We start from the raw sequence: 16,156 nt of genomic DNA on the forward strand, positions 1-16,156 counted from the left end.
ATTTCTGACTGTCAATTTTGCTACAATATTACAGTGGATCCTTAAAAATAAAAATATCCAGCAAATTAATAACAAGTTTGATTTCACTGTTCACATTAAGATGCAATACTCAAAACATATGATCTAAATACAAACTTTCATATTCTAACCCTAAACCTAAATAACAGAAGCTTCTTTAGTTTTTTATTAATGGAGTTAGAAAAAGATTCAGTAATGTATCAAACTGACCCAAATCATCAGAAACCAAATCCTATTGAGCAGGGATGTCAAACTGGCGGCACACGGGCTGGATATGTCACGTGCAGGCCATGTCCACCCCAGTTCCACAAAGAGAAAAAAAATCATGAAACGTCATGTGACAGCAATGTGACACCACAAGTTTGACACCTGTGCTATTGAGGATCCAAGGAACTTCAAAGCAGTAGAGGATAATAGTCTCTGAGCAACACAGATATAAAGTGAGTCAGATATTTAAGTGAAGATATTTTCAAGATAGAAATGGTCATCTGTGACTGTTTCCAAGGTAGAAAATTTTACCTTGAAATTCCAGGTTAGAGAATTTTATGGCTTCATTCCACATAAAAATTTAATAGTTATATGTAATTAGTGTACTTTTATTTATTAAACTATCCAATTCCAAAGAGTTGATGTAATCATTCTTTTAGAAACCAGGTTCAGTAACTATTCACTCTTCATTGGCTGAAATTGTTATCCATTAAACTGCAGTCCCAACAAGGTATTAAGTTGTTAACAGAATATAAAACTAAAATGTTTTCAAATTATATGTATGCTTACCAGATCTGCTATTCTCTAAAATAGTGAAAGTAACTGTATCAGGATTAAAAATTGGAGGATTATCATTATCATCCTCAATTCGGATTAAATGTACAAGTGGAATCTCTGGTGTGTAGCCATCTAATGTCTTTGCATAGCAAATTATCTGTAAAAAAGAAACTATTTTAATTTGCTATCTATGGAAAGTTGATTTTCTTTGCTGATCTATTTTAACAATTAACATATGTTATTACATTCCTTGCACACAAACCTTAGTATTTATTGATTTATATATTTAATTTGCACACAAACATACTTCCATAACTCTGGGCAGTTCACAAACTAAAAAGCAACAGAAAAAAATAACAATAAAGCCATATGATAAGAAAGACAAGAGCAAAAGATGACAAAAGTGTGCAACAATGAAATCATTACAGAGTGTTCAGAAGGGACTTCAACCATCCTAGCCAAAAGCCTGGGTGAAAAGCCAGGTCTTCACCACCCTATGAAACTTCAATAGATTTGGGGGCAAAGGGGGCTTCAATTCAGACTGTAGACTCTGTGACAGAGAAGATGAATGTCTGGCATAGCTTAGTTTCATTGAAGGAATCCAGAGTGCACCACCTTGTCAGATCAAAGGAAGAGAACCATCATAACCCAGTTCCCCATCTCTAAGTCATGAAGTCAAGACATCATGCCAGTGATAACAAAAGTCTCTGAGAGATCAAGAAGCACAGACACAAATGAACCATCCCCATCTTGGCTCTGCCACAGGACATCTACAGCGCAACCAAAGCTGTCTCATTACTAAATCCCAGCCTGAAATCTCGCTGAAATGTTTCCCTGAAAATAAGACCCTGTCTTATATTTTTTTGAACCCCAAAATAAGTGCTTGGCCTTATTTTCGGGGAGGTCTTATTATTTTGGGGCTCATGGAGCAAGATGGGGCTCCTCTTGCCATCTTACTCAGCTCCACATTTAAATATTTTCAGGGAGAGCTTATTTTCAGGGGGAAGCTTATTTTACCGCATGCACTCAAAAGCCCCGTTGGGCTTATTATTAGGGGATGTCTTATTTTCAGGAAAACAAGGGTAGGTATAATCTGCTTCCTCCAGAGTACTCATCAACTTAAGGACAACCACTTTCTCAACAACCTTCCCCAGAATTAGAAGCCTGGAGTTTGAACAGTACGTATTGAGAACCACTGAATCCAAGGACAGTTTCTTGAGGAGGCCATGCAACACAATTTCTTTCAAGGCAGGAGCTACCACCCCATCTCTGTCAAAGAGGCTGACACCTCAGCATGAACCCAAATGCGGGTCACCTCCCTTGATTATGACTGATTCAAGTCACTGGTAGCTGAGTTGACAGCACAGAGAATCTACTATCTACTTCCTCAGGAGTCACCAGCTGAAGCTTATCCTAGATCACATCATCGAACCATGTCACAGTGTATTTCAATGATGCTATCCATCAGATAGCCTGAATAATCCTTACAGTGTTCCAACAGTTACTCCCAGGGGCCCTCCCTTCCAACAAAGATCAAGGGATCTTAATCAGAGCTGATGAATGGCAATCAGCAAATGCAATAAGAGTGGAGAAGTAATAATAGCTTAGCAGCCAGGCCCTTTTTGAAATGTACTAGTATGATTAACTTTAAATAGAGTCTCCAAAGGATGAAACTGCTTTTCTGAGTTTCATAAAATCTAAATTTTGGATTTCTTCTAATTATTAACAACATGAACGAGTCGTACTTAAGACCATTCCTCAGCATTCCAACTTTTGTGGTGTCCGCACAATCATGTGATCGCGATCCAGGTGCTCAGCTTGTAACTGGTAACAGGTAACAGTAACAGAGTTGGAAGGGACCTTCGAGGTCATCTAGTCCAACCCCCTGCTCATGCAGACGACCTGTACTAGGGATTCAAACCATCGAACCGCCGACCTTTCTGACTGACAAGCTCAGTGTCTTAGCCACTGAGCCACCTAGTCAGGATAGGTGAGATTAATTATAAGACTGGAGCATCCAGCAGTTACTGTGACTTTTTTTTTTTTTTTTGCAGGACAATGGGGAAATCGTAATTGGTGACCATGTAACATTCTTGCTTAATGACCCATGGTGATGCACTTAACAATAGCAACTACAACTGCTGGAATTGCCATAGTTAAGTGATTTGGTCACATGACACTTTGCACTTTACAACCACATCAATTCACCAGTCCCAATTGCTACAATGAACTGAGGACAAACCTATATTTTAGAAAATGGTAAAATTATGACTCTTACCTGAAATTCCGCATACTCCTCCCGATCTATTGGGCAAGTAACAAAGAGATTTCCAGTTTCTTTTTCAATGTAAAAATAATTCAATGGTGGTTGATCCACACCAGGCCCACCAATGGAATAGGTAATGTTGTATTTTTGAGCTGTATCAGAAGATAGCTATAAAAAAAAAAAGTTGGGGGAAAAAGGAAAACATAACCATATCCTCCATCCCAGAACTGAAGTAAAACAATCCTCCTCTCCACAGAAAATATCTAAATTTTAAAAAGTATTCAATATACATGCCAAAAGATGATAATGTTGCTGGATTGTAACACCCTATTTCTCATTGCTTCAGATAGCAGTTAAAGTGGATAGGAGTTGGAATTTAATATCTAAAGGGCTACATATTGCCCATAATGGATATATGTATTAATTATATATTGTTTGCTTTGATGTATACTAAGAAGGTAAATATAAACACCTAATATGGTTTTAAGGAGATTTAAATATTCCTTAAACACTGCAAATAGTTGGTGTACAGAGAAGGGAGTATTAGAGATAAAATATCTATAATTTTCCTTTTTTTCCAAATAACTTTTCCCCTTTTTACTTATAAATAATAAATAATAATAAAGAAGTTAGTATTGAGTTCAATGATATAGACTTTTTCATATTACAAAACAATTCAATGCACTTTGCAACTTTTAATCAATATTATATTAAACATCAACTGTATAGGTAGGGGTGGGTGTGTGTGTGTGTGTGTGTGTAAATGATATTTATTTGCTATTTGGAAGGTTTTATCTACTTTAACCATTACAACATTAACAGTACACATATCAAAATACACCTCAAAAATTGCAAACATTATTGGTTTTGCTGCTCAACTTTCCTTTATTGTGTTTGAGAGCTATGTCAGACTAGATGTTTAGCACACATTTGCATCAGGAAAATAATTTAAAAATCAATCTCTTACAGAAGTCCTTAGAAATCTCAGTAGGAACTACACATATAGCAACTAATCATATTCGAAACTGCAAAATCAGTTTATATTATTGTGCTGTTCAATCTCAGTATTTGAACAAGGAGATGAAGTCTGCCAATAGCTTCAATTCATAAAATGTGAGTCAGATATATACTAGTATTTATTTAACAAAGACACATAAAACAATGTGTCATAATTCTTGAAAAAGAATTATTTGTATCCTCAAAAGCAGAATTTCTTTATTTATCAAAATTTAATTGGAAATAGAATGGTAACTCATTACAGAGTTTGGATACACCATTCTTCTAGAAAGGTGGTGCCAAAATAAAAAAGGAAATTAAAAACTAGATTTGTATCATACTGTGGTAACATTGAAACAACTTGAATAACAAAGTGACTAAGTTATATCATCAACCGTTTTTTATGTAATTTGCCATTTGAGCAAGATGAGCAAATTATTACTAATATTTGTGTAAGTGACTACACAGGAGACTAATTGTATTACATATAGGTTGCTAATAATACATATTCCTATTTAAAATAGGAAAAGGAAGCTTATTAACTTACCTGCTGAATTTGCATTGGGAAAGGTCCCAGTGAATTTTCCATTATAGTGGTTGGTACAGGAGCCCATCTTCGTTTACTGCGTCTAAGAACTATCTCTCCTGTTTTATGTGTCTAAGTTCAAAAGATATACAAACAGGCAATAGCAATATATTTGCAAAATGTATAATTTATTCTAGTATTTTCAGCTGACTTCCTTACTTATATTTTTCATGGAATGAAATGGAAAATATACTTTTTTCATGGAATGACTTTACTATCATCATTCTTTCTCCAACACAACAGTTCTAACAAGATAAACTAAGAATTTATCTTTCATCTATAGCTAAAGGGATGCTAAAAACTTCTGTTAGAACTATATATTCTAATGACATTTTATAGGAATTGCTAGGCTGTCAGAAGAGTGTTGTCTCTCTATTATTCTCCTTTATACAATGTGCTTTTAAATACATCATACATTTAACATTCACACATTGCCAAGATCTGAGAAGGAACTTCATGTCTACAGATTCTTGCTATATTTCATCAGTCAAAACTCCTAGAAGAATGTTTTGATGTCAAGCATTTTGATTAATTCAAATTTCCACAATATGATTAGTCCCCATCACGGTGTCAGCTCTGAAACTGGCTAATGTTGACTGATTAATCTAGAACAGAGGTCAGCAACCTACGGCTCCAGAGCAGCATGTGGCTTTTGGGGTCCTCTGCTGTGGCTCTGTCAGGTGATCCCACCATTGGCTGGCCCGCCCCTTGCCTTCCCCTCCCAGTCACTCCTCACCTGGCCTGAGAAGGTAAGGGCAATGGCGGGGGATGGAGAAGAAGCCAGGGCAGAGACAGAGAGAACAGAGAGAGGGGGGACAGAGAGAGACAGAGAGAGATAGAGAAAGAGGAAGAGAGGGAGGGAGGGAGAGAGGGGAGAGAGAGAGATGTCAAAAGGATTTTGTGGTTCCTGGTGTTTTTTAACAACTGGTTCTCTGCCCTAATGACCAGCTGGGTAGGCATGGCTGGGGGGGGCGGTGTGTCATGTGACCGGTGAAAGTGAGTGACATTGAGTTGGCCACGCCCACCAGGTTTTGTGGCTCCTGGTGTTTTCTTTTCTGTGGGAAACCCAAAAGGCCCAAATGGTTCTTTGAGTATTTAAGGTTACAGACCCCTGATCTAGAAGTTACCAGGTTTGGAAGAGCTGATTTACATATGAATGAGGATAAAGTAGTGGGAAAAAAATCATCAGGATTTTCTTAGAATCAGTTACAGTTAATTAACTTTCATAACATCTAATTCCAAGCCACTTACTTTTGGAGCGTGTGACAGTAAATTAACATGGATTTGCTTTTGTTGACTGTTTTGCAAATTCTTGAGCAATATGGTGAATGTTTTCTTCCCAGAAGACAAAGAAACTGCATTTGCTGTAAATATAGAACCATCTTCCAGAACTATGAAATCAGGGTCACTGGTACTGATCAGGTGAGGAGTTCTAAGACACCCTTTCAAATTTACTAATAAAAAGATGAAAAGAAAGTTGTTAAAAATCATTCTCAATATCACCCAAATAGACTAAAGATACAGGTGTATAATCTAAACATTTTACACTGTGTACATAAGTGCATTAAATAAATCATAGTATAGCAAAACTGCTTATAATCCTCTTTAAAAATATGTGTGAAAATCAAAAATTAAATAAACAATCAAGAAAGTGAAAATATTTAGGAATGCATAAAATTCCAATATCCTCATAGGACATCATACAATCAGCAATCTGTACAACTCTGGCTGTTATTTTTTAAATGTATTGGCACCAGAACTTAAAAGGGTAGGTAGATAGGACTGTAAATCATATCATATACATAATACATTTGACCATAGATAAATAGACAGACAAACATACAAAGAAAAAACTTAAAAGGAATCCAGCTTTAAATGTCTATTTTCACCTATTTACCTTGGCTTAAATTATCTCTAAATAATAAAATTTAAATTAATATCACCTGGTTAGACATTGCTCAGAAATGCTGAGTGAAGCAAATAAATTGCATAAAATAAATAAAATGAAATGGTTGCTGGTATTCCAAATATATGCCAAGGTAGAAGGAAGTAAATAAATAGCTAGTTCCATCTATTTCAGGTAAAAAATGTAATTTTAGTATACTTTCTCCCAAGGTGACATTTGGTCTGTTCATTAGTGTATTTTTAAATTTAGAATCCTAAAACCTTGCTGTGTTTTACTCGTCTCACTCTTCAATAAACATATTTAATATCCAATACTCTTTAATCAGGAAAATTATCTTTGAAATACAATACTTGAAGAAAAGTTCTTGGTATAGGGAGGAGGAGGGGATAAAAATAACCAGATATTAGATTTTAATTATTATATTTAAGAAACTTGTCATTTTCTCACCTTGGCCAATTGGTGTGCCTGGATTTAATTTTGGAGGCACATTTAGGGTAACCTTTTTACAAGCTTCACAAGATAAACTTAATACCTAGATGGGAACAAAAGAATTAGCACTCAATTATATTTGTATTGCAGAATTATAAATAATGGAAATAAATATAGCTTTGCACATCCCTGCTGCAATTTGCCAATTATTTAAAATAGTAAACATGAATTATAAATTATGAAGCATTTATTAACAAGAGAAAATCTAGTCTTAGTATATATTTTTCCGTATAAAAGAATTTGATGCATGCTATATCACTATGCATAGAAATTTCCAACATTATGCAGAAAATAGACAAAAACCGTATCCGGTGTATTACAAGCAAAAATTGCAACACGTCAGTTAAGCAGAACAAATTAACAGAACTCCATGACACTCTGACCCTACATATTCTTTATTTATTTATTTAATTTAGATAATTTATATAGCCCCTGATAAATATATAAAAAATAAAAATAATAAAAAGTAAAAAAAAATAATAAACCCCTCACCGCTTTCAAAGTTTAATAATATTATTATAATACATGAAGATACAGAAGTTTTACAAAGGGCCATTACCTGCAGAAACAGTTGCGCAAAATTATGTTTCCATTATGGAAGGGAATGCTACAATTTCCATCAATTAATCCATGCACATTTACTAGGGACTACAAACCACATCACAATGACATGCCACTGACTTCATAGGAGAATTAATTTACAATAACATACTACAGGCAAAGTAACCATGTATATATAGTATGTTTCGGCAAGCAGGTGAAACCAGTCAATATTCAAGCAACACATCGCACATCAAGGGACACAATGCAAGGCACAAAAAATAGCAAGGCCTTCTTCTTCAATGGATTTGGAAGAATATACTCAGTTCTTAGTTGAACCAGAACTAATTTTGCCGCTTCTTTATGCCTTGCCTACAGTATGATTCATTTGAACAGAGCCATTGATTGGGGTTAAAGAGCCTACAGACTTCTCCAGTTCATTATGGCACCAAGAATACCACCATCATGCCCCATTTCAAATATAACTTATTTTATAAGGCAAAACTAATGAACAAAGGAGAAATGCAAATATCTAAAACAGCACTGAAGGCTCAACAAACTCTCATAATAAGCATTAGCAGTTTTCCTTTTTAAAAAAGGGTAAATCTGGCAATTTCTACAAACACAACAAAAAACCTGATCATATTGTTCAAAAGTCTTTTTCTTTGCCTTTATTAAAAAGACTTTTAAATATTGTATTATCAAATATTGGCAATACAATACATAGTAAGAGCAGTGCTTTTATTTAGATGTCTTCTTCCTATGTGGTACAATAATTCTTATAGCCAATTTGTTGATCATTCAATATTTTGCATGTTAACAATCCTGTTCATATCTACCCTGGATGCAACAATAACAAGAAAATATAAACCGCATGGATTAATGTTGCAACTGAAGTGGAATGGGCAGTAGAAAGGATGCCAGGAATTGCAGTTCAGCAATATATGGAGGTTTGCAAGTTCCCCATATCTGCTCTAAATCAGTGGTTCTGATTGAAGTCAAATGCATAAATATTTTAAAAATACTCAGTTTTAACTACCAATACAGTAAATATTGATATATATTCCACATAAACCAAAGTTCAAAGTTTACGGTCCTCAATCACTTTTAAGAATTCAAAGGGGTCCTGAGACCAAACTGTTTGAGAACCATTGCTCTAAATCAAAGATGCCAATTGTAGTGAATAAAAATAGTTGTAATGCTTTAACAGGGTTTCCAGGGAAGTTTCTCAAGATGCTTTATTGGAATATCATCAATACAGTAAACAGTAATTAGATCTAGGAGGTCACTCTATTGTGAGTGCCTATAAAGCTATAGTTAACAAAATGGATATAAACAAGGTCAGCATTCCAAAGTAAATTGCAATCACTATATAGACACAAACCTCTAATCAATAACAAAGGTAGCCCTCACTTAGTAACACTATCTGGTATCAGAAACTCAGTTAAGCAACATGGTCGTAAGTCAGAAACCAGCATGACCGCACTATTTAGCAATGGCAATTTTGGAAGTCCCAGTTGCCATTAAGCCAGGACCATGCATATCATTAAGCGAGAGTGTCATGTGACTGGGTCTTGTGACTTCCTGCCAGCTTCTCCATTGACTTTGTTTGTCAGGTGGTGGATATGGAAGTTTCAAATCACAATCAGGTGACTTTGGGGATGCTGTTACAGCTGTAAGTATGAGAACAAGTCACAACTATCACCCATTCAGCATTGTCATAATTACAAATGGTCAAGAGCCAGCTATGTTTCTTCTATGATAAAATGCTCTTATAATTAGAAATTTAGAATTTCCTGGAGAACAATAACTGATAGAAAACTGTAAGCAATAAGTCCCAAAGGTGCTTTTTCAAGAGGCAACTGGTCTTTCTGGTTTTTCTTTGAAGACGTTTCGCTTCTCATCCAAGAAGCTTCTTCAGCTCTGACTGGATGGTGGGGAATGGAAGACTACCAGTCAGAGATGAAGGAGCTTCCTGGATGAGAAAGTGAAAGGTCTTCAAAGAAAAATCATAAAGTCCAGTTGCCTCTTGAAAAAAGCACCTTTGGGACAACCATGATCTGGATGACTGAGAATCTCCATAGACATGTAAGCAATAAGGGTCATTACTGAGCCAGTCTACTGAAAAGTGTCAAATTTATAGAATTCTTTTTTCCAAAAAGATATGTCTGCAAAGTGTGTGTGTGTGTGTGTGTGTGTGTGTGTGTACATGCTTCTTCAAGTCAGTCTTGACTTTTAAGGACTGCAGGGACAAGTTCCAGCAGTTTTCTTGGCAACATTTTCAGACCCACTTCCTAGGGCTGAGAAAGAAAGGTCACTCAGTTAACTTCATGCTGAAGGCAGGACTAATGGTCTAAGGAGTTGTTCTAAAAAAAAAAAAAAAAAAACCAGACCAATCCTCAGGAGGCTGAAAACAATGACATACAAGTTTAAACTGAAGCAATATAATCAGAAGCTGAAATCTATGGCACATATGAAGTATCTTTACACTTCTCTATATAGGATTGTAGAGATGCAGCCCCAACACGTCTAGCAAGACAGTAGCTAGCATTTTGTTGGGCAACTAAGAGTTTCGGCCCAGCATGTTGAGCAGTTGCAGTAGAAGGTCATGATGAGTTGAGATATCCTATGAACTTAGGTTAAGTCAGTATTTTTGCTATAGTCACCCACAAAGACCACCAAAAATATTGGTATAGCAAAATAGAAAACACAGATAATGAGCACCACCATCAGGAAACAAGGATTTCAATTCTGTATTCTTTATGTAGCCAATTATTGTATGGAAGAGTAGCAATTTTCATGCTATTTTAGGGACTATTAAAATGACTACAACAGCACATATTTATAAGACATACTTAAATGCAGTGAGCTATAGTTCAATATTCTCACAGATTTTAATAGCCTATTATATATTAAAACAAAGTAAAAATGTTAAAACATTTGTATATTATTTTCTATTTTATTAATCACTCAATGCTAAGGAGGGATTCAGGAGATATAGCTTAACTAAAGGCAAATCCTTCAATCCAGTTCTTTGTGTTATAACAAAATTATAAAGGCTGGGAGAGGGAGAAGTTCAAATTGCATGTAAATCACTGAATACAATGGGAAAAAAGGACGTTTGCCACTAAGACCAAGTCTTTTGTTCCTAAAAGGTTCTTGAGCAGATGATTCTTCCACTCTACTTAAGTATATCCAATAAATAGGGGCACTTTATATTTCTGATTAACTGGTCCTATTGTCCTTATCGTAGGAAAGGGTTTTTTTTAATATTCAAGAGGAATTATTTTCTGTAAGTTAAATTATTTATTCCTGGTCCTAAACTCTGGAATGAAAGAGAATGACTTTTGATCTTTTCTGTATAACATCCCTTCTGGTATTTGAGAATGCTGTTCTATCTCTCCTCAATCTTCTAAGCTCAAAACTAAACATGTCAACTCCTTTAATCTTTTTTCACATAACTTTAGTTTCCCATTTTTTTATTATCTTTTTGTTCTTCACTAAACCCATTTGTTTCTTTACCTAATCCTTCTTAAAAGGTTATGTGCAGAAATGATATTGTACTTGAGATGGGCTATGGTCCCTGCTTTGGAAACTCTTTAAGGAAGAATCTCTTTTGAGTCCAGTTTCTTTATGAAACCATCCGTGCAATTTTGTATGGAAGAACAGGGGAAAGTTTGCCTTTGGCTATTATTATTATTATTATTATTATTATTATTATTATTATTATTATTATTATTATTATTATTATTATTTGCTTCCTAGTCTAATTCTGCATTGTTATTTTCAGGTCTCTCATCAAGCATAAACAAGGTCCAATTTTGCTTAGTTTTTCAACATTATCAGAAGACATAAAATTTATTGCTGCAAACACAAATGTCAGCAAATAAGTTACAAGTAGTGTTTAATATAAACAGTACACATTTCTCATTAATTAGAACAAAGAGGTTTCACTAACATTCTTGGAATATTGCCAAGTATTAAATGTTAAATCCAAGAGCACACCACGATTTCATTAAATACCATTAACTCAAATTATTACTTTGCTTATAATATAAAATGTTACCAGTAGCAAAGACTATTAAAGGGCTACAAATAGAAAGCACCTTACCATAAAAAGAAGAAAAAAGCATTTTATCATCTTGAAAGGGGAATAAATGAATGGTTTATTTATTTATTTATTTGATTTTATCCTGCCACAGTTCTGTGAGATGAGCTGGGTTGAGAGACAATAACTGATAATCCACTGACTTCTGTGTCTAAGAAAGGAATGGAACTCATGTCTCTATCTAGAATAACTAGATGCACATAAACTAGATGCTTATAGTTAAATGCAATAATCAGTGTTTTAATACAAAATTATTCATTGTTTTTATTGCATTAAATAATCATAAATGTTCATTAAAATCAGTTATCTATGAAGTTAGAATAAGCAACCGCATAGTTACTTGTGTCATAAGAATAATACAAAGATTTTCACATTTATATTTAAGTTTTAAGAGTAAGCATAGTTCGACCATTCTAATTAGGAATGTACTATGAACTAAAAATTATATTCTATTAATATTGTTATTAAATTTTCTGATAATTTTCAACCACTCATTTTTACCACCATTTTCATTACCTTGTTGGAGAAAGGGTTAGATAGAGCACAAATGCAAATATTATAATTACCTGTTACTCATAAAAAAATTAAAGTATATGATCTAGGAATGCAACTATAACAGAATTGTGCAGTAAAATGTACATTTAAACATTATTCTTAGGACGAAGCAGACAACAACCTTGCTCATATATGGACTGTCAGATTGGAAAGTACATCAATCAGTAAAAAGAGTTTAGAGTTAGTAAACTAATTATTACATTCATGTTTTATCAGAAATAAAAATACCTGTAGGTCTCTTTGAATAATGAATTACTGGATTTACAGCTGCATCCAACTAAAAGTATGTGATGGTATACAACAAATCAAGCAATATTTCCTGCCCCAAAATCCACATTTAAAAAATGTGCGTATATGAAGATACAAAAGGGAGATCATAATTAAACAACTAAAGAAACACCACTCAATCCACTCAACTCAACTGGACAAAGAAGCCAGGTCTTAACAGCTTTTTAAAGGAAAGCAGAACTGGGTCCTTTGGTCTATGGATGGGGAAATTATTCCAGAATCATTCCAGAATATGGGGGAGCCTACTAATTGAACTGTCAAACTATGCTTACTCTCAAAACTTAAACATAGAAATTCTGGAGTTTATTCTTATGACATAAGCAACCACACCCAGTTTAAGTGAGTTAATTGTATTTTTAAGTTCTGCTTCTTATTCGAAATAAAACGTACTAATCGCTTTTCAAAATCATTACTATTTGAGCTCATTATGATTACAATATATTTCTTGAATGTATCAGTATCAATTAAGGTATTTTTTTCAATTCTAACTTGGACAAAGAGTGTTTTACAGTGTGTGAAATATAGATCCAGGAAAATCAGTATAAATATTTCCATTCAAAGGAGTAGCATTCTAAAATAATTAAATATTTCAATTTCACTAAACTGTGCATACACTGCCTCTTTTTGAAATTAAAGCAGGATATATTCTCATTAAAAATACACTTCCCAAGAAGTGTGCGTACACTTCATTTGCAGAATTTGGCTAATTCCTTATTTTCCTTTTTGTCATTAATATAAACACTGTAGTTCATAAACAGTTAATTTATACAGCATGTGCTTCCGTATTTTGTTGAATAACCATCTAAAATTATCATTCATGACAAATAAATACAGTCATTTTCAATATTAAATTCATTTCTCCAAGATATGGAGTACCACCTAAACATTATAATGATCTTGGTGTTTTCTCTCCAGAGACAGAATATTTCCTTGGGTTTCAGCATAGGGATATGCAAGCAAATTAACCATCTGATTGGTATAAACAGGTAAATAACGGCTTTCAAGTAGGAAACAGGAAACATTATTTCATGACAACCCCAGATAAATCAAAGAAACAAATAAACTATAGTGCAGCAAAGCCTGCAAAAGGTAAATGCCACTCTTTCAAAATTATATGCACCCTAAAAGATAAAGCCCTTCTAGGGTATGAAATATACAATATTTGGTTCTATCTTCTCTTTCTTTGCATGATTTCTTCCCACATGACTCAAAAGCTGCTTAAATTCCAACTTTTTAAAGAACTCCTACTCGCCTACCCACCCTTCAACCTTTGTATTAGGTTAAGGAAAATAGGGATAAACTTTTATTTATCATCTTTTGTTCTGGAAGGGAGGAGTGTGAAGTAGCCTTGGACCGTCACCTTATTTTAAAAGCAAATTCCACGCTTGGTATAGTTTGATCCTCACTTCCAAGGAAAAGTCGATGCCCATTCTTTAAAACCAGCCACACCTTCCACCCAATCCTCTTACTTCGCTGCCCTTCTTCACAATTTCATTTATCGGATTCCCCCCCCCCCACCCTCTCTTTCCCACACGTGCGGGCGAAAAAAAGAGAAGGAGTGAAAGAAAAGGTTAAGCCTTTAAGGTTTTGCCTTTAACTGGCATTTTCTCTCTTTAAAAAGAATAGAAAGAAAACAAAACAGTATTTTTTTCCCCCAGTGTTATGCCAGGCGTAAACTTTTGATATCTCCAAACGGACTTTCCACCGCGCCAGGGCGCAACTCGGCACAGGCGCTCCTCCAAGCAAACAGTTCCACATCGGCGCAAACTTAGCCTTTGCCACAGGCGAGCGCAAACCTCTCAAGGTCCCGCGTGGGCTTCGTGGGATTTTGGCCTGCCACTCCCGCGACCTTCCTGCCTCCCCTCATTCCGGAAGGCGACCTCCCCCCACCCTTCCCAGGAGAGCCCCACTCACCAGGAGGCTGAGGAGGAGCTGGAAGCAAGCGGCTCCAACCGGGCCCCCTCCGTGCCTTGTTCTTGCCCGCGGGACCATATCCGGTGGCTGGCGGTTTGGCGGGAATTGTGGCCACTGGGCTGCACGCCGAACTCCTGACGGCTCCGACCAGGTGAGTGTGAGGTTTCCCCCGCCCGGCTCACCGGCTGCAACTCCAAGGGCGGCCCTAATGAAAAGGAGGAGGAGGAGACGACTTTGTTTTCTCTGCCTTTCTTGGTTTGCTCAGGCTCCAGCTGGCGGCTCCTCCCGTCCGCAGTAGAATTTCGCTCCTAGCCAGGGTGGGGCCAAAGGAGGGGAGGAAGGTTAGTACGGCACCTTTGAGATAACCTAATTAGTTTCCCTTGTTCTATTTGACCAGGGAATGGAGCCCCAACCCCGCCCAGCTTTGGGAAGGTAGGAAAAGAGCTGGAATTACATGGCCGGCCCGCCTATTTTGTCCCTGACCGCATAAGCACAGGAATGTGTGAGATCGGGGTAGGCGAACCAGAAAGGCGGCTCCTCCTTCAACTTCGTTACCTCTTAGTAATTGCCTTTGCCTTCGGCTGGCCTTACTCTCTAGACAAGTCTGCTTGCAGCGGTGTAACTTCGAAACGACGCCCTCAAAACTCCCTCCACGAATGGACTTTCCTTCCTGAAAAAAGGGAGTTGAAAGGACTGAATATATTTGTTCCTAAACCCCATTTGGCTCAGGGCGTCGTTAACCTCGTTCGCTTTTTCAAGTAGGAAGTTCAATGGTTTTAATTTCTCTTTAGCCGTGTCGTCCGGCAACTCGAGGCTTGTTTCACCAATGGTCGTCATTTCTTTTTCCTGTTCAACTCTGGGTTAAATTAATATACGCTGTTCTTACAGAGCTTGTTTATCAATAGAATTTGGAATTGTACAGAATAAGCCATCTTCGGGAACAAGGTGGTCTTCAAAAGAAATTCTTTAATATACACAATGGGGGTCGGTGTGTTGACTAACACAATGGTGCCTGAGAAACTATTAAGAACATTTTAGCATTTGAAATTGTGGCAGGATAAACATTTACCTATTTGAAATGCAAAGTTAAACACACATATTGTCAGCCCTTCAAATTACTTCAGACAGGAAACCAGAAACACTTTAACTCTCAGGTTACAGCAACAGAATCTTTAAATCCTTGGTAGTACTAGGGTTTAAGGCACCCTGTTATTAAGCTGCTTAAGACCAGCTGCCTGCAATTACTGCAGGGTTCGAATCTCGCCAAGGCTCAAGGTTGACTCAGCCTTCCATCCTTTCTAAGGTAGGTGAAATGAGGACCCAGTTTGTGGGGGCAATAAGCTGACTTTGTATAAATATACAAAAGGATGAAGGCTATTGCTGAGCACATTGTAAGCCGCCCTGAGTCTTCGGAGAAGGGCGGCATATAAATCAAATTTAAAAAAAAAAAAAAAAAAAATCTGAAAGCATTTCTTGCTTTGTTTACTTTTCAGAAAACTAGGGAGAGTCCCTTCTGACACCCCATTCTCCTTCTCTCTCCCCATTCTTCCTTTGGACTCAAATTTTCTCTTATCAAATTATTGTTTAGCCTGCTGCTCACATCCTCTTGTTTCCCTAGGCTATTTTTGCAGTTCATTAAAATATAGAAGTGTGTTGTGAGCTATATATATTCTATTGATAGAAGTGTATGCTTGGGGAAAGACATAGTATCTGAAAACATTTTAA

General features: G+C 36.1%; 1 protein-coding gene across 2 annotated transcripts in view; it reads right to left on the reverse strand.

The window, feature by feature from the left end:
* Nucleotides 1-14,863, reverse strand: part of LOC117672734 (desmocollin-2-like) — a 32,137-nt gene extending 17,274 nt beyond the window's left edge. The window contains exons 1-6 of one of the 2 annotated variants that reach the window (XM_034429654.3): nucleotides 14,432-14,863; nucleotides 6,985-7,069; nucleotides 5,883-6,085; nucleotides 4,593-4,703; nucleotides 3,062-3,217; nucleotides 796-940 (exon numbers count right to left, since the gene is read on the reverse strand). In XM_034429654.3, coding sequence (XP_034285545.1) covers nucleotides 796-940; nucleotides 3,062-3,217; nucleotides 4,593-4,703; nucleotides 5,883-6,085; nucleotides 6,985-7,069; nucleotides 14,432-14,509 — 778 coding nt within the window. In that variant the 5' untranslated portion in view covers nucleotides 14,510-14,863. The remainder of the gene's footprint in view (nucleotides 1-795; nucleotides 941-3,061; nucleotides 3,218-4,592; nucleotides 4,704-5,882; nucleotides 6,086-6,984; nucleotides 7,070-14,431) is intronic. The other variant, XM_034429653.3, reaches the window with a different exon arrangement.
* Between the last annotated feature and the right edge of the window lie 1,293 nt (nucleotides 14,864-16,156).

Source organism: Pantherophis guttatus, chromosome 3 (genome assembly GCF_059756535.1).
Source record: "Pantherophis guttatus breed Tessera chromosome 3, ASM5975653v1, whole genome shotgun sequence".
In the NCBI taxonomy this organism is placed as follows: Eukaryota; Metazoa; Chordata; class Lepidosauria; order Squamata; family Colubridae; genus Pantherophis; species Pantherophis guttatus.